The sequence below is a fragment of the Malania oleifera genome, chromosome 9 (genome assembly GCF_029873635.1).
Source record: "Malania oleifera isolate guangnan ecotype guangnan chromosome 9, ASM2987363v1, whole genome shotgun sequence".
NCBI lineage: Eukaryota > Viridiplantae > Streptophyta > Magnoliopsida > Santalales > Ximeniaceae > Malania > Malania oleifera.
Genome location: NC_080425.1, coordinates 12,352,160 through 12,377,894, shown reverse-complemented (window position 1 = coordinate 12,377,894; position 25,735 = coordinate 12,352,160). Strand labels below are relative to the sequence as shown.

The window sequence follows — 25,735 nt, the reverse complement described above, 5'->3', positions numbered from 1 at the left end:
GAACCGAAATTGAATCAAACAAATCAATTAATCGAATTTTTGATTTGGATTAGATTAAATTTTTGAATATGATTGATTTTCAAATATTTTTGAACAACCCTAGTCAACACATTTTCCACCTCTAGATATGTTGATTAGACAAATAATATTTTTTATAATCATATTTATCTTAATTAAAATTAATAAATATATAAGATACAATTTTTTAAATTTAACTTAAAAAAAATATTATACACTATATTTCATATGCAATAGTTATCATTGACATTATAAAATATATATGTATCAATACAATATGATAGTTATGCAAATATAGGGTGATATTTTGAAAAATATTATTGATACTCTATATTTACTCTTTTATATATCAAATAATAAATTTATATCTTAATTTTTTCATTAAAATGACAATTTCATTCTCTCTTTTTCACCTTTTAACTCATAAAATAAAAAAAATTAGAATAAAAATATCATTTCATTTATGTCGTTAAATAAATGTTGTGCTTGGTGATATTTTGTGAGTGAATGAAACATCCATAAATATAACTATTGTATAAATAAACAATAGTTAATTAATTTTAAAAATAAACGCGGCGATCAGACTGATGATGATGAGGAGGCAAGATCAGGGCCGTTGACGGAGCTTACAAGCATGGAGTGCCCAGAGAGTGAACCATAAAGTATTCGGTAACTGGGAAGCGCTGGAAAGGATTTTGGCGGGAAGGGGGAAAATGAGCTCGACGGTGGAGCCGGAAGCCGCCGATCTGGTGTGTCAGCTCGACAACGTCCAAGGCATGGTCGACGCCCTCAGCTCCGTCCGGTGGAAGCGCCATCAGGTTTGTCCCCTCTCTTTGCCTTCACCCCTGTTCGGTTACCAGGAAACAAAAAAAGAAAGAAACTGATTGATATTTTACGACGATACTCATCCTTTTTAAGCCACTTGAACTAGATTAAAGAGTTTTCTTTTATATTTTTCTTTCATTTACCGAGGAGCGAATGCTATCTCCTCGGAACTTTCGCTTCTCCGGCTACCTAGGGTTTATATGACTTAAACTGTTACATTCAGGACGCGGTGGTGGAATTGTCAGAACACGGGGTCGTGTTGATCATCGAGGAGACCGGTTGTCTGCAGGCCAAAGTTTATCTTCAGCGAGAGGCATTGATCTGAACGCATCTTTGTAAATATCTTAAACGGTCTGTTTGGTTGCCGGGAAAACCTGAGGAAAAGGAAAAGAGGAAAAAATTATGGTCTCAAATTTTAAATCCTTTGGGACCCAAGAAAACTAAACACTCTTCTGAACTGAGTTTGGTTAAAACTTAAAAGTTTGGCATATATTGTTTTCTCATTTCTAGAAAGCTAAGAAAAAATTTTAAAGTGGAACGTTTACTTCTCTTTCTTGCTTTATTCCTCTCATTTTCTTGGTGACCAAATGGAGAATACACTGTTTCCCTTTATTTTTTGCAAAAGGACTAAATGACTAAGTTGAATTTTGATTATATTTGTAGCTTTTCATTCGGTATGAATACAGTGCAGAAGGACGCCCTAGGTTTGGAGTGAGCTTGGGCCTCTTTGTCGATTGCTTGAACACATTTTCTGTACCTGGGCGCTCTAGTACTATTGAAATCCGGTATCCTGGGCCTGATATGCAACTCCTCCTCAAGTATGTTTATCAGCTTTCTTACATCAATTTGTTTATTGTTGCTTTGAATTAGATGCATAATGGGTAAATCTAAGGATTAGTCAACATCAATTTGTTTAATAGTTTTCCTTTGAATTTGATGCATAATGAATAAATTTAAGGATATATCCTGGCTAATTATTAATTATTGATGCTGTATCGTGTTAAGAATGGTCCACTTGTAGCATTTTGTGAGATACAACAGAGGAGTATGGAGAAACTTTTACTTAAAATTAATTCTTTGTTTTAAATTATTTGAACTTCCCATCCTCTTGAGATAGTTGCTATTGATCGAGGTTCAAAAAGTCCTTTTATTTTTAGAAAAGAAGTTCATGAATGCTGCTGATATTCAAATTAAAAAACTAGGATGCAAATGTGCATGGCAAAATTCATGCTTGTCTACACCCTAGAGTCTAAAGCTACTTTCATTAGCCACACCATAATGATCTTTAAAAAAACAAAGAAATTCTGCAAGTAAAGTTAATTTTATGTCTGATATGCCACAGTTAAAAGCACTATGCCTCAGGCAACATCACATTATGTGAAGTACATGAAGCGCATAATGGACCAAGTGTCAAGTGCAAAAAATGCATACCTGGTGCATTGTCCCCTTTTTAATTGAATCAACAACTCATAGATTGCTTGATTTGCTTCTTCATTGTAAAATATTATGTAAATGGGAAAAAAAAGAAAGAATAAAACTGTAATCCACTTGAATGATTTTCCATATTAACTAGGAATCATTCCATTTGAATTCAATAAAAATACTTAAAAAATTAAAATTCTAAAAGAATAAAAAGTCAAAACACCTCCTCCCATATTGAAATTGAAAATTTTCAAGATTTTTTGGCCCTCCTAAATTTGATTTTGAAGACATCCCATCAAAATATGGCTTCAAAATTTAAATCTAGCCTAAAATGATTTGAAAAGAACTACAAATAAAAAGCTTTTCTTAAAAAGATTAACAAGTTCTCAATCAAAAGTTGGTAACACACAAACTTGTTACAAGTTCGCGAACCCTAAAACTTACACTAACTTGTTAATTTTTTTTCTTTTTTTAAATTCTCGAAAAACCATAAATTAATCAAAATCTAGAGAATGATTTTATTTAAAGCCACAAAAACATGTAGGTAAATTCTAAATCAATAAAACAATTCAAATTATGATGCCTTGAGAGTATCCCCACTTAACATACACTTGCAGCATTCATGTAATGTCAATCCTCTAATTTTTTTCTTGTGTTTTTCAAGTTTTGGTTGCGATTCTTGCATTGAAATCATTTATGCATTTATATAAGTTGTTAGGTTTGTATTTTTGCATGAGTTTTGCATTTCTGTGAATGAATTGTGTCATTTAGGAATGTTGAAATGAAATTATTATTTAAATCCATGAGAGAGTTATTCATATTCATGTAAAAAATTGCATTATTTTCAAGAAGAATATGCTGATGGTTGACCTGTCTGTAGTACGGTCAATTAGTCCCTTGGGCATTTGAAAAGTAGCTGTAGGCTACAAGTACAAGTCGACAGTCGATTGGCCTTTGCAGGCGATCAACGAGTCTGTCTAGAGGCCATTTATTTGGCCATTTTCTCTAAACTTTCTTGGATTTTTTTTTGCTATGTTTATGGATCTAAACACTTTTTGGAGGGTATGGTTGAGTTTGAATGCCAATCTAATGATAGGGTTTTATGGTTTTTCCATATAAAACTAAAATTTCATCTCAAAAGAGGTTTTCAAAGGATTTCAAGTGTTTTCAAGTTTTCAAACCAAAACTTGGAGTGAATGCTCATGATGTGGCTTTTGAGCATTCTCTAGAGTCTTCAAGTTTTCTAAAATGAGTTTTCAAGGCAGGTTTTGTGGTTCTCTTGCAAAAAAATCATACTTTTTCAGAGTTTAAGCAAGTAAAATGAAAATTTTCAAAGTAATCACCTAAGAAGTGGCTTGAGGGTGGAAGAATGTTGCATTTTCAAATTTAAACTTGATTTCAAACATTTGTTTTTGCAGAGAATTCTTCGGAAATTCAGAATTTTAAGATGAAAATAAAGATTTTTCAATCACAACTTAAAGTGTTTTCAAGGAATTCCAAGTGATTTTAGAGATTTTTGAAAAGATTTTTCAAAATGCTTTTCAAATTTGAAAAATGTTTTGAAGAACTACTAATGACTTGATTCCTCTCTGGAGGATATGTAGGCAATCTACACATATAGATTCAACCATAACAACTAAAAACATAAAATTCTCTTCTTTTCCATTTTTTTTTTCATTTTCATTTCTATTCTTTCTTTTATGCATGAATGTGTGTTTGTTTTGAAAAGATATAAAATAGTAGAGTTCTCATTAGGTTAAGTCCTTTGCATAATTTCTGCAAAAGCCATTTCAAAAGAGGTTTAAGGTTTAAAAAATTTATATAAAAAAAGGAAACAAAGTAAGGAAGAATTGTAGCAAGTGGTTGATTGTTTTCTGCACATGATTGACTGACCATTGCTACAACTTGTTTCTTTATTTTAAAAATGGATTTTTTCTCTGAAAATTTGATTTTCAAAATGGAAGAGACACACACACACAAGGTAAGTAAGGTAACTATTCTTGGAATGAGTATTACAGGGTGCTAGGTTTTTAAATTACATTTAATGGAAATTTAAGGACTACTTTCCTTATTCATAATGGTGCTCCCAGAGCTAATATATTTTCAAAAGGTTTTTTGTTATTTTACCTTTTAAAAATTAAAATGAAATGGCAATTCCATTTTCTAAAACAAATTGGTAAGTCATAGAATCAATAATTTGATCGTCTTTGCTTAATTTTTAAACAGTCACCAAATAGGTTGGCAATCAAAATGGGCCACTTGAGCTCAATGTTGACAACTTTAGTGACTCTGTTGAGGACTTTTGAGAGTGAAACCGCCTCTTGTGTCATTGTTTGTGTTTGGTTATGTGTGTGTCTATGATTATATGTGTTCTCCTTGTGTTTATGTTGTGTATGTTGTTAGAAAGTGTTGATACACCATGTTTTGTATGCTTTACCATGTTCATGCTTTTTTTGCATATCATAAGTGCTCCAATTCACACATTTACACTACACTGTACGAGTTCTATACCCAGACTCCTATCCCTATAGGTTGTATTAGTGAGGCCTTTTTGGGGTTTAGTCCTTCGTATAGGTCTCATGAAAATTCTTTCACTTGGTTTCTTGTTCTTGAAGAAAATTCGAGAGCCTCTAGAAGTTGCGTGATTTGTATAATCTAACCATGTTTTAGAAAACTTTATCTTATACCTTAAGATAGAGTCTTACCTGGTATTTGGAAGAAAACAACATGTTAAGACACATGGAGCCATTGACATGATCCTTGGGAGCATACTAACATTTCATGGCATGCATTTGCCCTTATTTATGTTAGAATTGAATTGCAAAGGTATATAACATGCCGATGAGACCAATTAGAATTATAAAGGAGACATGCTGTTTAGAGAGGCAAAATGCAGTTAAGAGAGATGTTGTCCCATCAGATTATTAGAGCACTCTACTAGATATAATGAGGTTTTGAGTGAAGAAACAAGACATTAATGGAGTTCTGAATTGTTGGAATTGCTTTTCTGAAGATGATCAAAGGAAGTTCATAGTTGATTATGGCCGTAGTATGGATATGCTGTGAGTTGATTTTGATTGGAAGGTTCTTGCTTTTATGATCTAGCTTGGGATCCCATATATAAATACTTCACATTCGGATCAAGTGACGTGGTTCCATTCATTGAGTTATGTGAGGAGTTGCTGTAAACATTGAAATCAACTTAGGACCAAGTCTTTAACTTGATCCAGACATTGACCTGATTTGAGCCTTGATCAGAGCCATGAGAGGCAAAGGTAAGGAGCTGGCTAGGAAGGTTTAGAAGAAGGGAGCGACTGAGGAATGACATTAGAGTTATCCAGACCCCAAGTTTAGACTTTAGCTTTTGGCTTTGGCAGTGTATGGCCTTGTCTTACTCCTTTAGGCTGCACACATTGTTGACCATGGAGCTACTATGGTGTTTTTTGAGATGGAGCATTAGGGCAAGCATTAGTTCCTGACATCATTGTAGAGACACCTTCCTCTCCCAACTTCTGCCAAGAGAAGGGGAAAGAGTGACTAGTTTGTTGCACACGGTTGTTATATGTTTGGTTCTTTGGGCATGTGGCACCTTATCTATTTAGGAGTGCATTCATGGAGGGAAGGAATCCTTTGCTGGATTGTGCTAGGCATTAGAAAGTTGATATAGCTATAGTGCTCAAGAGTTTGAAGGGGGAGATAGTCAGATGGTTTGTCAAGTGGATGCCTACTCGATCTATGATGTTGAGATGTGGAGCCTTTTCTTGGGTTCCACTCTTTGGAGCTAGGGGGTGTATCAACTACCACCCATCTTAGCTCTTCGTTAGCTTGACCACTTTTGGTTTATACCTAGGATCGTGGGACTTCATCAGTTTTAATATTAGTACAAAGATGATGTAGCCAATCAGTTGATTCAGCAGACTAAGAGGGTTTGGTTAAGTCCTAGGATTCTAGAGAAGGAAGAAGTACTACTCGCACTTCATTGAGATATCCGACTTGGCATCTGAATAGAAGGAAGGGCTATAGGTTCTACTTACTTAGGGACCTGATAGACTTATGCCTCATCCCAATGAGTTGGAGGACTATTATAGAGAATTTTGGGTTAAACAATAGTTCTACCATCAAAAGTGGGTGGGATAAGTCATGAGGTTGAAGGATTCAAAGAGAAAACTAGCTGACATTTTGAGGAAGGAAGTGGAAGAAGGGGAGAACTTGAGGCTCAAGTCTTTGAGCTGGATATGCTTATTGATGACAGAGAGAAGGGTTGGAAGAAGCTGTGGAGAAGAAACTGAAGTATAAGGCAGCTAAGACAGAACTTCAAGCTGAGGTAAATGAGTTGACCGAGGAAAATCAAGATCTGAAAAAGCAGAAGATAGAACTGGAAGTTGAGAAGACTAAATTGACAAAGAAGACAACACAAGTAGAGAACTCAGAGAGTTAGGTGCGACGTCTTTTAGTTATGAACCAAGAGATTGAGTCAAACCATGGGAGTTTAAGGTACAAGTGCATGGGCAGCAAGAAGAGATTACAACCTAACAAAAGCATCTTTAGGAATTAAAGTGTATCATAATGCATAAGGAGAAGTAGTTCTCATAGTTATTGGCGTTTGAGGAAGAATCATAGGACAAGTTGCAGACCATCATACCGCCTTTCATGCTATGTAGGGAAGGCTCCTAGCTTTGAACCCTATCTTTCAGTAGACAAGTAGATCAGCTCAAGCACTATATCCCATGGTTCGAGATGCTGTTAACCACAAAAGTCTGTTGATTTGTGTGATGTAATGTCTTTTGTTTTAGCCTACTTCAAAAAGGCAAATGATGTATATGATGAGGAGGAAAATGCAAGATCTCTCCCCTTTAATGAGTAGACTATCTACTTGTACTTGTGGAATGTGATAAAATCGATGTTGTTTGCCTCTTTTTAAAGTTTAGTAATGTAATTTTGAATTGCATGAAATAAAGTAGCATGTTCCTTGCCGGATTTACATACCCTTGCATGGACTGTGAAAAACTAGGATTCACTCGGCATGTTGTATTAATATGCAATTTTATTTTGTGTGTTTTGTGTGTTTGTTTTATATAGTTCTTTTCTCCTTGTGTATGTCTTAATTTATGTCATATACTCATGAGGTTATCAAAATTCCGTGAAGAAAGAAAAATTATCAAATGATTTGTGACCCAATCATTACTAGAGCTCGGTCACAAAACATTAAGTTACCAGAATCCAGTTAGAATGAAGAGTTTCCATTTGACAAAAGGATGAGGCTTTGGAAAAATCTGTAGCAGATCTAGTCCAACTCATAAAAAGAAAAAGGCACCATGAGTTTATGAAGCTCAACCATCAATTGCACCATTAGTTTCCGAAGAACTAGTTCGTTAATATAACTGGACAGGGAGCCAGTACTTAACTAGCTAAGTCCACTAAATCAAAGGAGGAGGAAGAGATAAGGATCACATGACATATATTGAAGAACAACTAAGGTCAATCCAAGGAATACAAGATGGGGGTGTTGGGGGCTTTGAAGATCTTTCTCTCTTTGCAAATGTGGTTTTATGAGAGAAGTTCAAGGTTCTTGGCTTCAACAAGTACATTGGTATGGGTTGTCCAAAAATCCATCTTCAAATATATACAAGGAAAATGTCACCATATGCGAAGAATCAAAAGTTACTTATGCATGTGTTCCATGAAAGCTTGACTGGACCAACACTTAAATGGTATGCTTCATTAGATAGAAGCAAAGTTCAGAAAGGGAGGGATTTGGCAAAATTATTCTTGAAGTAGTATCAATTCAATGCTGATATTGTTATAGATTAGTTGAGTCTTTAAAACACGGAGAAGAAAGAGTTAGAAAGTTTCAAAAATTATGCATAGAGGTGGAAGGAGCCTGCTGCTCAGGTCAATCTACCATTGTTTGACACCTTCGTGGGCATATTGAAAGGGATGTATTATGACAAATTGATTCCATAGAGTTTATCCAATTTTGCAATAGTGATAGCTATTGGTGAAAGGATGAAAATGGTCTTAAGTCAAGAAAGCTCATTGATTACACTACTTCGAAGACAATTGAGCAGGTTACAACTAAGAAGATCTTTGTCAAGAAAGAAAAGGAGGGAGAAGTTAGTGTTGTATCTCAAGATATGGCACCAAATCAAAACACAACCCTAGTTGTTTGTACTTACACCACTTAACTGGTTATCAGCTCATAGGCCAACATGCCAATTTCACCAAACACAGATCCAAGCTAGACTAATCCTAATCCCAGACCTAGGAGAGAATTCACTACATTACCTATTCCTTTGGTTGATTTATACCATCAATTGGTATCTGAAGGGAAGATTATCCCTGTGCCTTTGAAACTAGGGCAGATTATGAGGTTTCATAATCCTAATGTTGTATGTGAATATCATATGAATGCTTTTGGTTATGCTACCAATGCTTGCTTAGCTCTTAAACCTAGAGTCCAAGACCTAATTGATGCAAATATTTGAAATTCCAACTTGTTGGAGATTGTTCAAATCCGAACATCAAAACCAACCGTTTGACTAATCATATGTAAATATGTCGATTAATGCTCTTGAAGTTTGTGAAGTCCATGCTGTAAATCAATCCGCACCATCCATTTCCATCACTTGCACACCAGTGTACATCCAATACCATACAACATCCCATCCAATGTTGACCATCAAACCACCTATGTCATTTTTATATTCTTCCAATCAAGCTGTGCCTTGGAAGTATGAATTAGAAGTAATGAATTCAACTGATGAGGCTAATATAGTTAATCTATCTAGTGTTGGGAGAATGACAAGGAGTGGACATTGCTACACTTTGGAAGAGCTGAAAATAAGGAGGAAGGGTAATGACACAATTTTTGTGAGGAAAAAGAGAGGAGCTTGACAAAGAAAAGAGCGAAGAAATTAGTGTTGAGGAGGTAGTAAAATTGCTACAACTCAAGGTTAGAGACTATAGCATTGTGGAACAGTTGAATAAGACTCTTGCTAAAATTTCCATACTCAACTTGCTGACAGCTTTTGAAGGTCTTAGAAATGCTTTGTTGAAAGTTTTGAATGAGGCGCATATGCCATAAAATGTACTAGTTGAACAATTTGAGGACTTAGTCGATTCTATATTGATAGTCAACAAGAGAGCATACATTGATGACTAAATTTTAGTTGAAGGAAGAAGACATGTGAGTCCTTTACGTATAGTTGTGAAGCATGGTTAGATGATCATAGCACGGGTGTTAGTCGACAATGGATCAGCCCTGAATGTATGTCCATACTTCACATTTGTGAAGTTGGGAATTGACAAATTGTCAATGAGGAAAAACAACTTAATAGTTAGAGCTTTCGATGGGACCAGGAGGGAAATCGTAGGGGAGATTGATTTAAACATTGAAATTGACCTTTATACCTTTAAGATAGTATACCAAGTGTTAGAGATTGCACCTTCATTCAACATGTCACTAGAAAGGCCATAGATCCACACAGTTGGGGCAATGCCATCATCGTTGCAGCATAGGTTAAAGTTTGTTTCCAGAGATCACCTGATTATTGTGAAGATAAAGAAAGAATTGGAAAAAAAAAAATGGAGTAGTGCCCTAAATTGGAGTTGAAGGTTTTTCAACATATTCTCCTTTGAATATAGCAAAAATGATGTCTCCAGCTTTTGGTGGAGAAAGTGTGTTGGGTCCCAAACCAAAATTCATAGAAGTCAGTATGATGACTGCAAGGTAGATGTTGAAGTAGGAATATGAATTCGGGAAAGGATTGGGAAAACATTTGCAAGGAATAACAAAATCAATTGAGTTGAAAAGTCACAAAAATATTTTTGGTTTGGGTTTTCAGCCAACTAAGAAAGACAAGACAAAAGTATTCATCCTTTACAAGGAAAGAAAGTTGTCCAAAATTGAAGGAAGGACTCCATATAAGCCAAGACTAGTAATTCCTTATATTTGCTATACATTTCTAAAGCCATAATGTGTGTTGCATCACAGACAGGAGACGGTTCTTGAAGAAGAGATCAAGTTGGTAGAGTTGTTCAAAACCAGATGTCCATTAACATAGTTTATCATCTGGATGTTTCTGAATTTGTACCAAGATTGCTTGATAATTAGACCGCTGAGGTCCTGCCCATTTATGCATAATTTGCTAAACAAAAATCTATCTTTGGTTTGACCTGTGGCCAAAGATAGACAATTCACTAGTAGACTTATCATACTTTTTTTTTTCATCCCTTGTTTCCTTGCTTTGTCTTTTTAGAGTTAGTTTATTTTATCCCTGCGGTAAATCTATCTTAAGCTTTGAGAATGTTGTTGACAGCAGTGAAAATGTTTTTCCAAACCTTAGTGAAGGAGATGAGGAATTAGAACCATTAGAGGAGCTTTTAAGGATGTTGGAGTGTGAAGATAAACGGATCAAGCCACACGCAGGGGGTATAGGAGTTGTGAATTTGGGAACAGAGGATGCTTCACAGGAAGTGAAATTCAAAACCTTGATGAATCCACAAGTGAGACAATAAGTGGTGGAATTGTCACGTGAATATATTTCATGGTTTTATCAAGACATGCCTAGTTTAGACACATACATGGTGACTCATTAGATACTAGTTTGTCCTAATTGCAAACTTGTAACAAAAGCTCAGTAGGATGCATCTAGAATGACAAGTGAAAATCAAGGAAGAGGTCAAGAAGTAGTTTGATGTTGGATTTTAGAGATGTGCAACTATTTAGAATGGGTAGCTGACATTGTTTCAGTTTCCAAGAAAGATGGAAAAGTAAAAATATGTGTTGATTATCATGATCTAAACAAAGGTAGCTTAAAGAATGATTTTCCATTATCCCACATTGACATGTTGGTGGACAATATAGGTTGATACAAGTTGTTTTCATTCATGAATAACTTCTCAAGATATAATCAGATCAAGATTGCAAAAGAGATAAAATAAAAATCACATTCATTACTCAGTGGAGTGAGTTCTAATATAAAGTAATGCCTTTTAATTTAAAGAATGCAGGTGCAACTTACTAGAGACCCATGGTGAAGCTATTACATGACATGATGCACAAAGAAATTGAAGTATATGTGGATGAGATGATTGTAAAGACAAAAACAGATGAGGAACATCTTGAAGTGTTGAAAAAGTTGTTCCAAAAACTAAGAAAGTATAAGCTGAGGTCGAATCTAGCTAAATGCCCTTTTGGGACAATATCAAGTAGAATGTTGGCATTTATTGTAAGTCAAAGAAGGATTGTGGTGGATCCAACTAAAATTTTAGCTATAAAGAAGTAGGAACCTCCTTTTACTCAGGAACAAGTACGAGGATTTTTTGGAAGGTTAAATTACATTGCGTGGTTCATATCTTAGCTAACTACTACATGTGAGCCAATTTTCAGATTGTTAAAGAAGGATAATTTTTGTATTTGAAACGATGAATGTCAACAAGCTTTTGACGAGATTAAAGAATATTGAAGAATCTACCAATGTTGATGCCACCAATGGTCAGAAACCATTGATCCTCTATTTAGATGTGTTCGAGTTTGTGGGATGTATGTTGTACCAGAATGATGAGACAGAAATAAAAGAAAGAGTAATCTATTATTTTAGTAAGAAGTTCAATCAATGTGAAGTCAGATACTCAGTAGTGGGAAGAACATGTTGTGCCTTAACTTGGACAATTCATAGTTTGAGACAGTATATTTGTATCACATGAATTATCTAATATCTTGGATGGACCCATTGAAATACATCTTCGAGAAGTCGGCATTATTAGGAATAGCTTAATGGAGTATGTTATTAGAATACGATATTGTTTACAATTCAGTTAAGGCAATCAAGGGGCAAATGGTAGTTCACTATTTGGCCAATCGTGCAATAGATGAGAAAGGAATGCCTAATTTGAGCTTTCTTGATGAAGATGTCTTAGCTATGAAATAATAAGAATGCTGATGGAAAATGTGTTTTGATGGTGGAGTTAATACTTATGGATATGGATTAGGGGTAGTGTCGGTATCACCTATAGGAGAACGGTTTTCTATTGTTGTATAATTGACTTTTCCCTGTACCAATGGATAAAAGCTGCACTAGGAATGGGATTCTGAGATCTTGAAGTGTATGGAGATTCAACTCTCATCATATGCCAAGTAGTGGGGGAATAGAAAACAAAAGACGTTGATTTCTTATCAGTAGTTTATGGAGAAACTTGTTCAGCAATTCAGATTCATATCCTTTGAGCATTTATTGAGAACAGAGAACGGATTGTAGACGCTCTGGCGACTCTAGCTTCTATGATCAGAATTACAGAGAAAGAAAATATCCAACCATTGAGTTTGGATATACAAAATGATCCAGATTGTTGTATGGTTATCGAAGAAGAAGTAGAAAGGAAACCTTGGTACTACGATATCAAGCAATGGTTGTAAAATCAGCAATATCCTTCACATGCATATGAAAATGATAGAAAAACTATTCGAAAGTTATCCTTGGGATGTTATCTTAGTAGAGATACTTTGTATAAAAAAGGATCAAATATAACTCTGTTAAGATGTGTGATGCCAAAGAAGCAACTCATATCATGGAAAAGTTCATGGGGGGTCATGCTCTACTCACCCACGACACATGCTAGCAGAAAGAATCTTTTTGAGCTAGTTATTATTGACTAATATGGAAATTGATTGTGTGGATTTTGTGACAAGATGCTATCAATATCAAGTATATGCAAATAAGCTGAAATCTCCACCTATTCCAAAGCATTCCATGGTAGCTCCTTGCCCGCTTTCATGTGGGGGCATGGATATAATTGGATCAATTCCACCTGAAGCATCAAATGACCATTATTTGGCTGGCCATTGATTACTTTACAAAATGGGTTAAGGCTGCATCTTATACAAGCATCAGAAGAAAGGTGGTAGTCAAGTTCTTAAAGAAAGAAATAATCAACATATATGATCTTCTAGAATAGATCATTTCAGACAATGTAACAAATCTAACAAATAAGATGAAGAAGGATTTGTGTCGGTAGTTTAAGATTCAATACCACAATTCTTCCATGTACCTTCCTAAGACGAATGGAGCTGTTAGAGTAGCAAATAAGAATGTCAAGAAGATTTTGGAGAAGATGACAGTTACTTATAAAGATTGGCATGGGATGTTGCCATTTGCATTGTATGCCTATCAGACATTTTCAAATCTTCAACAAAGGCACTTCATATTCTCTGGTATATATTGGATGTTGTGGTACCAATGAAGGTGGAGATATCATCTCTCTAAGTTCTTATGGAATTTGAAATGATAGAAGCTGAGTGGGTACAAAATAGATTGGATTGATGAGAAAAGGTTGAAAGCTATACATCATGGTCAATTATATCAGAAAAGTATTGTCACAACTTACAATAAGAAAGTTCGACCTTGAAACTTCAAAGAAGGTAATTTGGTATTGAAGAAGATTCCAGCTAATAGAAATGATCTTGAAGGGAAATTTATTTTGAACTATGAAGGGCCTTATGTAATAAATAAAGTTTTCTTAGGAGGAGTTGTGGTCTTAGCTGACATGGATAATGAAGAATTACTCAACCTTTCAACTTCGATGTAATAAAGAAATTTTATGTTTAGGTCTTGAGTTGTACCTTCAACTTTGTTATTTACAAGGCTATGTAATATTTATTCAATGATACAAAAATGAAAGTTTCTCCCTTTTCTTTGAATTTTTTGGTTTTGTGTGACTTTATGTTTGGGGAGGATGATCCTTGCTTGTTAAAAAGAAGAAGAAGAAGATGAAGAAGAAGAGAGAAGCAATGTTGAATGTTTCATCTTCCAAAATTGATTCTGAACTACAGATGGACTTGATCCATTGAAAAAGGGGTACGTAGTCGGCCCAAACAGTCACAAATCTAGGTTTCTCAAAGAAATGAAACTTGTTATTTGATTTGAAGGACAAATATTTTAGGTCAACCAAGACTTGAGATAATTGTTTTTTTTTTTGGATGAGTTGATTTAACTAACACCTGGGTAGGTTTTCAAAAATGTCTTATGAGTATTGATGCTAAGGGCAGTTTTTGAGGCTCTAAGGTTTGTCTTTGCTAAAAGTATCCTTAAGAGTTGGAATTTTTAATTTCTTATCATAAAGGCAAGCAAAAATGTTTTCAATGCAATCAACAATGACTTTACCTTACTTATCTTTGACGGACTTAACCTTTCCAATTCATTTTTCAAAACAAGACCAAAGAAATAATGTGTTCATGTGTTCAATAGATTGTTATCAATGGTGCAAATTTCAAAATAGATAACCAATGGAGCAAATAAAGGAATTCAAGAAAAGATTTGATAGCAACAACTACGTTCCAGTTCAAGTTATGATTAGGACAAAAAAGGGTAGCTCAATACATATGTTTCTTTGAGGAGTGGTTAAAAAAGGATATCTCAATATTTTTCTAATATTTTATCCTAAAATGTTGGTAAAAGAGGGGCAGTTGTCAATAGTCATTTTTTTCCTCATAAAATAACAAAACCTAGCTGAATATGTGCGAGATTAAGCTAAAAATCAAAGAGGAAGTTTGTAGCATAGGCGGTTGGCTGACCATTTATTGGCGGTCAACTGGCCCTACTTCCCTTCTCGGGTTTGGTGCCATCTGATAGCACTTGACTGATCTAGTAAATTTTGAAATTGTTGAGTTGTCTTCATTTGATTGGCTGATGGATTTGGATATCCCAAGTGTCCTAGCAGTTGCCATATGTTAGGCAACAATAAGAGTAGTTGGTAATTGTTGGTTGATGGTTGTTAGTTTAAATTGAATTTCTGAAATTCAAATTCAAGGAGATGTTTCCCTCCATCTTTTGGGGTGGTCTATAAATAGACCCCTACGGGAAACTTTTTGGGCACGTTGAAGTGGGGGTAAGGTAGAGTGTTTGTAGAGAATACAAGGGGTTTGAGTGCCTTATGGTTTAGAGAAAAAATCAATTTTCTTAGGAGTTTGAAGAGAGTTCCATTCATTTGCCTTCTTCACTTGAGGTTTTTGGGATTGTGTGCACTTTTGAGAGTATTCTCACTTAACAAACACTTGCAGCATTCATATGAGGTCAGTCCTCTATCATTTTTCTTGAGTTTTTCAAGTTTTGGTTGTGGTTCTTGTATAGAAACATGTATGTGTTTGTTGAAGTTATTGATGTCTGTATTTTTGCATGAATTTAGCATTTTTATGAATGAATATTGTCATCTACGAATAGTAGAATGAAGTTATGATTTAAATCCATGAAAGAATTGTTCAATTTACATAAAAAAAAATTGCATTTTTTTTTCAAAAAGAACATGCAGATGGTTGACTGGCCCCTTAAGCATGAAAAGCAGGTATTGGCTATAGTTCTATGGTCGACCAGCTTGTCCAAAGGCCATTTATTTTGCAATGTCTATGGGTCTAAACACTCTTTGGAGTGTATGGTTGAGTCTGCTGATTTCATGATAGGGTTTCATGGTTTTTCCATAAGAAACCAAAATTTTATCTCAAAAGGGATTTTAAAAGAATTTCAAGTGTTTTCAAGTTTTTCTAATAAAAAATGGGAGTGAATGCTTATGATGTGACTTTTGAGCATTTTCCAGAGTCTTCAAGTTTTCTAATACAAGTTTTCAATGCGGATTTGTGGCCTACCAAAAATCCACACTTTTTCAAAGTTTAAGCAAGTAAAATGACATTTTTCAATGTAATCACTTATTAAGTGGCTTGAGGGTGGAAGAATGTTGCATTTTCAAACCTAAACTTGATTTCAAATTTCTATTTTTGCATAGAATTCATTGGAATGTTAGAGTTTTAAGACAAAAACAAAGATTTTTTAATAAAAATTTCAAGTGTTTTAAAGGGATTTTAAGTGACTTCAAAGATTTCAAAAGATTTATCAAAATGTTTTCTAAAATCAAATTTGAAAATGTTTTGAAGAACTACAGATGACTTGATTTCTCTTTAGAGGATATGTAATTTACACATGTAGACTCAACCATAACAATCAAAAACATAAAATTCTCTTCTTTTCCCTTCATTTTTCTTTTTATTACTTTTCTTGCTTTTGTGCATGAATGTGTGTTTGTTTTGAAGTAGAGTTCTCTATGAAAGCTTTTTCAAAAGAGGTTTAAGGTCTGAAACATTCTCTGTAAAAAGGAAACAAAGGAAGCGTTGTAGCAGATGGTCAACCGGCCATTGCTGCAATTTGTTTCCTTATTTTAATGGATTTTTTGTTTGAAAATTTGTTTTCAAAATGGAGACAGGCACACACAAAAGGTTAGTATGTAACCATTCTTGGAATGGGTGTTATAGGGTGCTAGGTCTTTAAATTTCATTTAATGAAAACTTAAAGGATTACCTTCCTTATTCACAGTGGTACTCTCAGATCTAATCTATTTTCAAAAGGTTTTCTATTATTTTGCCTTTTCAAAACTAAAATGAAATGACAACTCCGTTTCTAAAACAAGTTAAGTTAGAGAACCAGTGATTTGGTTGCCTCTACTTGATTTGGCAACCAAAATGGGCCACCTGAGCCTGGTGTTGATGGGTGTGATGTAGGCACGACAAGTGTTGTAAAATGCACATGAATTGCATGGAAAGCTTACAAAAATTACAATTATTATTCCAAGCTGCTAGAATAATATTCTTAAACTCACAAAAGTAATTCAAATATTCCATCATTTCATGCATACATTAATTTCTTAAATGGTAATTATAGTTAGAAGAAATCATTGCAGTAAGCTTAATTTTCACAAATCAAAATTTGGTGAAGTTTTTATTATCCATCATTTCAAGCATACATTAATTTCTTAAATGGTAATTATAGTTAGAAGAAATCATTGCAGTAAGCTTAATTTTCACAAATCAAAATTTGGTGAAGTTTTTGTCATCCATCAAAATCATCCAAGGGGTTGAGAGTCTATAAACTAACTATTTAATATATTAGCATTTTATGCACATCTTTAGCAAATGTATGTTCTCATCTTCCTTGGTTGTTTACCTGCAACTTGCACCTTGTGCCTGGTGCCCTTTGTGCCATAGGGTGCCTTGCACTAAACGTTTATGTTAGACATCCAAAATTGAATCCTGTTATAATGTCCCTTTTCCCGTTCTACTGTTTTATCAGGTCTGTTGATTCATTGGATGCTTGCATTTATGCAGAGATCAGGACAAGAATCCCGGAGACAATTTCCTGGGACTACAACTTTGAACCTGCAGGGAGCACCTCACTCAGCTTTACAGTCAAGGTATCCTCTTGTTTATTTTAAACGTTGCTTATATTGTAATATCCAGGTTACTTGATGGAAAGAAAACTGTTACCAGGAACTGATAGAATGGACGGACAACAATACCTTGCTTATTTTGCCTTTTCTTGTGGTTCTAAGATTCTGAACTGGTTTCACTGGTCTTTGACCAAGACTCACTCTTAATAGTATTTTAAATAATTGTTTTGATATTCACAGATATTAGAATGTAAGGCTTGATATACATTGTTGGCCAACAACCTAACTTAAGCTTTTATGTAAAGTGGTATTCTAACATGGTGTATGAGAGCCATGGTTTCTGGGAGTTCTTAGGTTTCAATCTTGTTGCCCACGTTTAATAGAAGTTTGTTAAAAAAAAATTATCGTGTTCTCGTTAAGAGTGTTTATTTTTTCATTGTTTATTTATCTCTCCATGTGCAATCAGGTTGCACATGTGCAGGGAAAGTGTTAAGGCCAGCAATGTAACATTGCTGGCCTACAACCTAACAGCTTAAGTTATTTGGTAAAGTGGTGTTCTAACAGTATCACTGCCCAAATCTATTATAGTACTTTAAGGTTTAAACATGTCTTTGATAGAACAGAATGTAGGGAAAAAGGGCTTTTGAAAACAATCCCAATCAGTTGATCACTTGTGGTAGATTTGGTCTAATTGATTGGGCTTGATGCTGCATGCATACATCAAACATATCACATTATGATTTTGGATATAAATTTATTGCATACCATCAATAATTTTCAGAACTAATTCAGAGTAATACATTTGACTTGATTTTGCTGAGTCCTCCTCATTTGCTTCTTTGCTACTGCTATAGTTGTGAGAATTCCTACTTTAGGGATCGTTTGGAACCACTTCTACAAAAGTGCTGAATTTAATAAATGCTGAACTGGAAAGGTACTGCAGGTTATAAATGGTGTTTGGTTGTGTTTAAAATAAGTGGTATTTGGGTACTTTTATTATAGAGTACCGTATGTTTATTTTTAAATATATTTTAAATTTAAAAAATTAATATTTTTAATTAATAATTTCATTAATAATTATTTTAATTATTTATAATTAAAATTTAAATATTTTCTATTAAAAAATAATATAAAATTATTATTTGTAATTTAGAATAATCTTGTTATTTATGTATATTTATAACATAATACTATCATATTAAATTATGATAAAAATAATATTACTAATTAAATTCAAAATTTTAATTCATTTAATGTTAATTTAAATTAATAAATAATTTTTATTCAATCTAGAATTGATTTATAATAACTAATATGTCATAATACATAGTAAAATAAAATAAATAGTTATTTTTAAATATATTTTGAATATTAATATTTCTTTAATTAGAAATTTAAATGATAATTATTAGTTTTCAAATTAAAATTTAGATGTTTTCTATTAACTAAAATAATATAATATTATTTATCAATTAACAATGATCTTGTTACCAATGTATATTTATAACATATGATTTTCACATTAACTTATGTTAAAAATAGCATTAATAACTAAATTAAAAATTTAGTTTATTTAATGTTAATTATTAACAAAATTTATAGATGGTTTTTTTTATTGATTCTATAATTTAATTATATTTCATTAATAATTAAGAGGTTATAAAGCATAATAAAATAATATATGATTAATTTTTAATTAAAAATTTAATTAATAATTATGTTAGCTGTTATTTTTAATTAATATTTAAATGTTTTTGTTAAGTAAAAATAATATAATATTTTTTTTGACTGACAATAATCTTGTTCTTAATTTATATTTTTAACATATGATTATCATATTAATTTATGTGAAAATAATATTATTGATTAAATTAAATTAGTATTCTATTTTTAATATTAATATAAATTAATAGATGGGTCTTCTTCTTTATTCCAAAATTGAATTAAGTTTCATTAATAATTAATATTTTATAATACATAACAGGGTAGTATATGATTATCTTCTAATGTGTTTTTTTTTTGAATTATAAAATAGTCAATAAATTTTCTTATATTTGCAAAATCGATCCCGCCTATGAACAGTGCCACTTATAAGGGCCCAAAAAACAATCTTAGATTGCTTCTCAAAATTCACTTAAATAGGTTTCAAAAAAGTAGTTTTGGAAAAACACCTTTTGCAATATGTGTTTGTTGTAGCACAAGCCAAACACAGGCTTCATTTTTTTAAAAAAAATATAAAAGTACTTATTTTAAATGATAAGTGCTATAAGTACTTATTTTTTAAGTGCTCCAAAACAGGAGCTTAGTTGCAGAAGCCTGCTTTAAAGATGTACATATGTATGTATATGTGGGTGTAGATGTGTGTGTGTGCGTGTGTGCTGAATAAAGATGTTTCTGTAGAAATTTGAGTGCTTGAGATGTAACTGAGATATAATGGGGGCTTATTTTTGATAAAATTGAAAGTGAAACTAGTGAAATTGTTATGCCGTCGATAAATTGAAACTAGTGAAAATGTTATGTTATAAATATGCAGGATTAAAAATCCTTTATTCAGGGTTGTCTTTGGAGTTTATTTTCATTTTTATTTTATTTTACTTAAGGTCATTGGAGTTGGAAGTTCATCGACATTCAAGCTGTTTTGGCAAGCTGGTGGCAGTTGGGGATTTTGAAAGTAGTTGTGGCTTTAGTGGCGGTTATGGAGATGATGGGTTGGTTTAGGCAAACTGAATTGGCAGTGACAATACCATATTTTGCCGCCAAGTACCAACACCATAATCACTTGACCTTGTGGAGGTAGTGTGGAGGCTTGTCAAAGCTAATGTATGTTGGTTGAAATGCTGTTAGTGTTAAATAGGCTTGGAAAAATGGGTCCAGACCTGACGGGTCATCTGTGACCCGCCCTGTTAAAACGGTCCGGATCTATGAAAATCAACCTGTTGGTTGGTTTAGGCAAACTGAATTGGCAGTGACAATACCATATTTTGCTGCCAAGTACCAACACCATAATCACTTGACCTTGTGGAGGTAGTGTCGAGGCTTGTCAAAGCTAATGTATGTTGGTTGAAATGCTGTTAGTGTTAAATAGGCTTGGAAAAATGGGTCCAGACCTGATGGGTCATTTGTGACCCGCCCGGTTAAAACGGTCCAGATCTATGAAAATCAACCTGTTGGTTGGTTTAGGCAAACTGAATTGGCAGTGACAAATACCATATTTTGCCGCCACTGCCAAGTACCAACACCATAATCACTTGACCTTGTGGAGGTAGTGTCAAGGCTTGTCAAAGCTAGTGTATGTTGGTTGAAATGCTGTTAGTGTTAAATAGGCTTGGCAAAACGGGTCCAGACCCAACAGATCACCCGTGAGCTGCTCGGTTAAAATGGGTTCGGATCTATGAAAATCAACACGTTTATAAACGGGTCAACCCGTGACCTGCCCATTTATAAATGGGTCAACCCGGGTTCGGGTGACCCGTTTACTTGGCTACTGTTGAAGTTAAAACCCTAAATGACTAAATCCTATTCCTGATTCCTAATCCTCACCACGCCTGCTTCCTCTAGGCTCTAGACTCCCCTCAATCTCTCCTTCCATAAGTGACGACCATGAAAAAAGCTTACTTCAAGTGTGCCGACAAGTGCTTAATAGGAGGCTCCGGTAGGAAGAGCTGCGCCACTTGCCGGTCACCATCGCCATCTCCATCGTCGGAAGAGGTAGGAAGCAAGCTAGATCTGGCATGAAATCAAATCGCGAGGTAGAAGAAAGGTAGGGATTACGAGTTGAATGGTTGAAGAGAACAGAGACGACTTTAAACAACAAAAGGAGAACAGAGCATGGTGGATGGATCGGAGTTCTGGGGAGAATTTTGAACCCTGGAGCGGAGATCCAGCGAGTTCTTCTTCTTCTTCTTCTTCTCCTTCTAAATGGCTTCGGTAGGAAGAGCTCCTCACCATTGCCACTCTAGTCGCAGTTCTTCTTCTTCTTCTTCTTCAGGTCTCCTTTAGATTGATTTTGATTTAATGTTTTAAACCCCAAGATTTAAAAATATGATTTTGATTCCTCCTCCAACCGAGAGAGACTTGATGAGAGATAATTTAATTTTTTTTCTTTTAAATTTTAAAATAATTATTTTTTTAAATGGGTAACCCGTGACCCGTTTAACTTCGACTTGTTTACAACTCGAACCGTTTCCAACCTACCCGGACCCGGCCCGTGAACCCGTTTTGCCACCCATAGTGTTAAAATGAAGGTGAAGCTTGCAAGCATTGGTGATGGTTGTAGTCCTATCAAAGCTGGTGGTAGTTTGTGTTGCCAGCAGCAGTAGAGTTGATGCAGGACTGATTGGCATGAGAGGGATGCAGAAAAATAGAGAAAACAATATGAAACTAAACAAGAAATTAAAAAAGAAAATATAAATGAAGACAAAAGCTCAATGGGGATGAATGCTCAATATTCCAATCTATCCCTCACATGGTATTAAATAACAGCCGTTACGTAACGGACCGTTATAGGCTGCATTAGCGGCGGGCAGGAAATTTACGTGGGTAACGGCTGTTACACTTACATTACGGCACGTAACGTCCGTTACGGCACGTTACGGCTGACAGCCTCCTTCCAGCGTACCTTATCTCCTCGAATCTGCTCCAATTGTGCGTCTCTCCTTCGTTTGATCGCGTCATTTGAAGCCTCTGAAGAACCGAAGAGCAGCTTGAGCCTTCGAACCCTTAGATTTGTTGTCTGAGTTCCCTCTTCACTCGAATTACTCTTCGAGTCTTGGTCTCCTTCCTTTGTACAGCTTCGATCTACTGATCTGAAGCTTTGAAATCCCTAAAATCCCCAAAATCATCTTCGTCTCCCTCAATCCTTCTCCTTTGTCATTTGTCTGATCGTCTCCCTCGGGCCTCCATCTCCCTCAGTCCTTCATCCGATCGTCTCTCTCGCAGGCAGCAGGCTCGCAGGTCGCAGCCTCCTCAGTCCTTTGTCTCCCTCAGTCCTTCGTCCGATCGTCTCTCTTGCAGGCAGCAGGCTTGCAGGTCGCAGCTTCCGTGGGAGTCGGGTGTGTCGTGTGGGTAAGAGTAAGACACTAAGACAGTAAGTTGCTTCTAGCCTTCTTCCTTAATAATTTTGTTTTAAGTTCAATATATACTTTATATAAATTGTAAATTTTAGTTTGTTTAATAAGTATAAAAACTGTAAATTTCAGTTTATTTAATTAGTATATAAATTGTAAATTTTAGTTATAAATTTAGTTTGTTTTATAATTTCAATTTATACTTTATATAAATTATAAATTTCAGTTTATTTAATTAGTATATAAATTGTAAATTTCAGTTTGTTTTATAATTTCACTATTTCAGTTTATAAATATAATTAGTATATAAATTTAGTTTATTTATTATTTAATTAGAATATAAATTAACAATTGTAAATTAGTAATGATTATATAAGTAGAATTTATTAATTAAAATAAAAAATTAGTATAAAGTTTTTAAAATATAAAATTTATAGAGTTACTTAAACTCTTAGAGAGTTAGAACCTTGACAATTAATAATTTAATATTAGATCTACAATTTATACTAAATTCTAATTTGTACACAATTAGTCAAGTCTCAACTCTTAAGTGACTCAAGTTCAAGTATATTACCATTTAAATAATTAAATTGTAAGATTTACAATTCCATATTTATTTTGTTAAATTGTAAATTTTAATATAAATTATTGTATTATATATGTATAAAGCAACTAAAATTTTTAATAGTTAGTAACTTGAAGTTTAAATTTAATCCATCATTTATGTAATATTGTTATGTAATTAACTAATTAATTAATTATGTACCATTTTATTCCATCATCTCATAGTGAGTCCTCTTCTACACACTACCCAAAGTCAGCCCTAGCCCCAACCTATGGACATTATTCAAGATATGGTCAAGGAGGAAATTATGCACCTCCTATATCATTTGGATTTTCACCACCAGTACATTTTGATGAGCAATGAAATGACGCAAACTTGGGTTTATTCAGCTATGTATTTCCACAAGGATGGGGAGATAATTTCCAATCCCAATCTTGAGATACAGATGCAAATTATGAAGATCCTCCTCGTCATTCTTTTTGGTGGTGGCATGTGTTATGTTATAAATTTGTAATATTGTATTAATGTATTTTCAACTATTTATTGATATTTGATTCCAATCACTTTTCAAATTCATATGTGTATTGTGTATATTGAGTATTGAGTCTATTGACTCATTTTTAGTAACTCCATGTCTTTAATTAATTGATTCTTCATTTTAATTACATTTCTACATTTTTTTACTCATTAAACTAAAGTAAACTATAAAAAAAATATGTTTTTTTTTGTAAACAGAGCACTAAAATTAATATAAAAATCATAATGCCTATTAAAAAACATTTGTAGGTTGAATGAAGGCCTTTAAAATTCATTAAAAATCATGTATTAATGAATTTCATGCTTATTTTTTGATTTTGGCATGGTAAATTCACGACTGTTACGCCCGCTTCCTGTTATGTAACACCTGCGTCTCCCTCATCCCGCGACCGTTACGCGACGTTACCCGCAACCACGATTTCGAGCCATGATCCCTCATGGTTTGTACATCAAGCCTTTATATAGTTTCTCCCAATACTAAATAAGTAAACAATATGTAGGAATTAACATCAAATCCTATGGAGGGGGTTCTTGAGAAGGGAGGAGAGCTTTGTTGTGCACAACTAGTGGATGTTCTAGAAAGGGCCTAGAGAGGAGAGCCAGGCAATTCTCAAGAAGCTCAAGCGTGGATTGTGGTAGGTGAAGATATTCTGATGGCTGTAGGGATTCCCTAAACTAATGGGAACCCAAAGTGGAGGGTGTGTGTGTGAGAGAGACCCCGGGTGGGGGGGGGGGGGGGAGCTCTATGGTTCTAATATCCGAAAAAGGTCCCTACAAAGAATAATCAAGGGATATTTATAGAGGAGAGACAAAATGCTGCGAAGTGTCATCTTCTAATAATAGATTGAGACATCACATTTCAATTAATGAAAAAAGATATATTATTAATGGCACATGGTTTGAATGAGAAGAAAGAAAAGAAACACGCTTCATTGACCTGTAGATGCTTGAGCAACTTAATAAAATGCTAAGGGTTAGGAACCCACTTGACGAACCTTGACTCGAGCCTACCAAGCCAAAACTTTCTAGAACATCCCAAGACTGTGATTGGTGGAAACCCCATCACGTGTCTCTATGGCCAATCTTGGCACGCACTGTTGATATTGACTTCTTGTAAGAATGCAAACATGATATAATTAACAATAACACTTATTTTAGTTAATACTCATATGCATGTTTGACATAGATCAATTCGATAATCTTGGTCAAAGTGGTAATTTTATGCATTTTCAAATCCTAATTATGAAATATAATATCAAATCCCTAAAAAATAAAAATAAAAACACGTAAATGCAAGGTCTTTAAATCATAAAACCCCTAGATATTGATAAGGACCCTAGATAATCTACTTGTTTATTAGCTTATAGAACCACACTATAAAATGGGGGAAAATCCTAAAAATAATAAACTACAGAACTGCCTAAAAGTCCCAAAAATGCTAAACGTTTCCACATCAGGCCTTGAAGTTCAAATCACATCATTCTCCCCAAACTCAAAATACTCAGAGGATGAAGAACTGACCAAACAAACAAAAGTACGTTGGAATGAAATAATCCACATGTTTCACAAATAAATATAAATGCAAGTGGGTGGAAGCATTGAAAACAAACTTGTTGGAAAAAAAAAATTTCCACATACACAATCCCAGTTATTTTTTCCAGCCTCAAACTCAAAGAACTTACTGCCCATGGATGGCTCAACTTCTGCAATTTCCCCCTCCCCAAGTTTCCCTGTTGATTCTTTGGGCTTATTAGTTAATTTTGGAATCTCCATTATGCCCTCGGGCCTCGGATCTTGTTGCTTATACAATTGGTTGCACAGGCTCACCAAGCACCTTCACAGACCTCCCCTTTTCTTCAACAATAAAACTCTTTTCGGTCAACCATGCGAGTTTTAACAATATGGGGTTGATTGCTTAGTTCGGTAACTGTCAGAGTAGTTCACTCAGTCGTGATGAAACCTCTTTTGTCCTTGTATCTAAATGACCCATTACTTCTGTCAGTTGACTGCTAATGTCTTTGATTTTCTTCTTGAACTATTGTAGACCTAGATTTCTCCGTTTGACAAGGACAAGGATATTTTTCCATATTTCAAT

At 34.2% G+C, this 25,735-nt stretch overlaps 1 protein-coding gene and 1 long non-coding RNA gene across 2 annotated transcripts in view; one reads left to right on the top strand and one right to left on the bottom strand.

Moving 5' to 3' along the window:
- Positions 1-456: 456 nt before the first annotated feature.
- On the bottom strand, positions 457-1,217 carry LOC131164286 (uncharacterized). Its single transcript, XR_009139246.1, has 2 exons — positions 987-1,217; positions 457-863 (listed from the first exon to the last, which is right to left on the bottom strand). It is a non-coding gene; the product is annotated as an uncharacterized LOC131164286 (long non-coding RNA).
- LOC131164285 (uncharacterized) overlaps positions 571-25,735 on the top strand; it is a 28,604-nt gene continuing 3,439 nt past the window's right edge. Inside the window, exons 1-4 of the mRNA XM_058121368.1 lie at positions 571-836; positions 1,067-1,156; positions 1,507-1,661; positions 17,376-17,496. Of these exons, the coding sequence (XP_057977351.1) occupies positions 732-836; positions 1,067-1,156; positions 1,507-1,661; positions 17,376-17,496 (471 nt within the window). The 5' untranslated portion in view covers positions 571-731. The remainder of the gene's footprint in view (positions 837-1,066; positions 1,157-1,506; positions 1,662-17,375; positions 17,497-25,735) is intronic.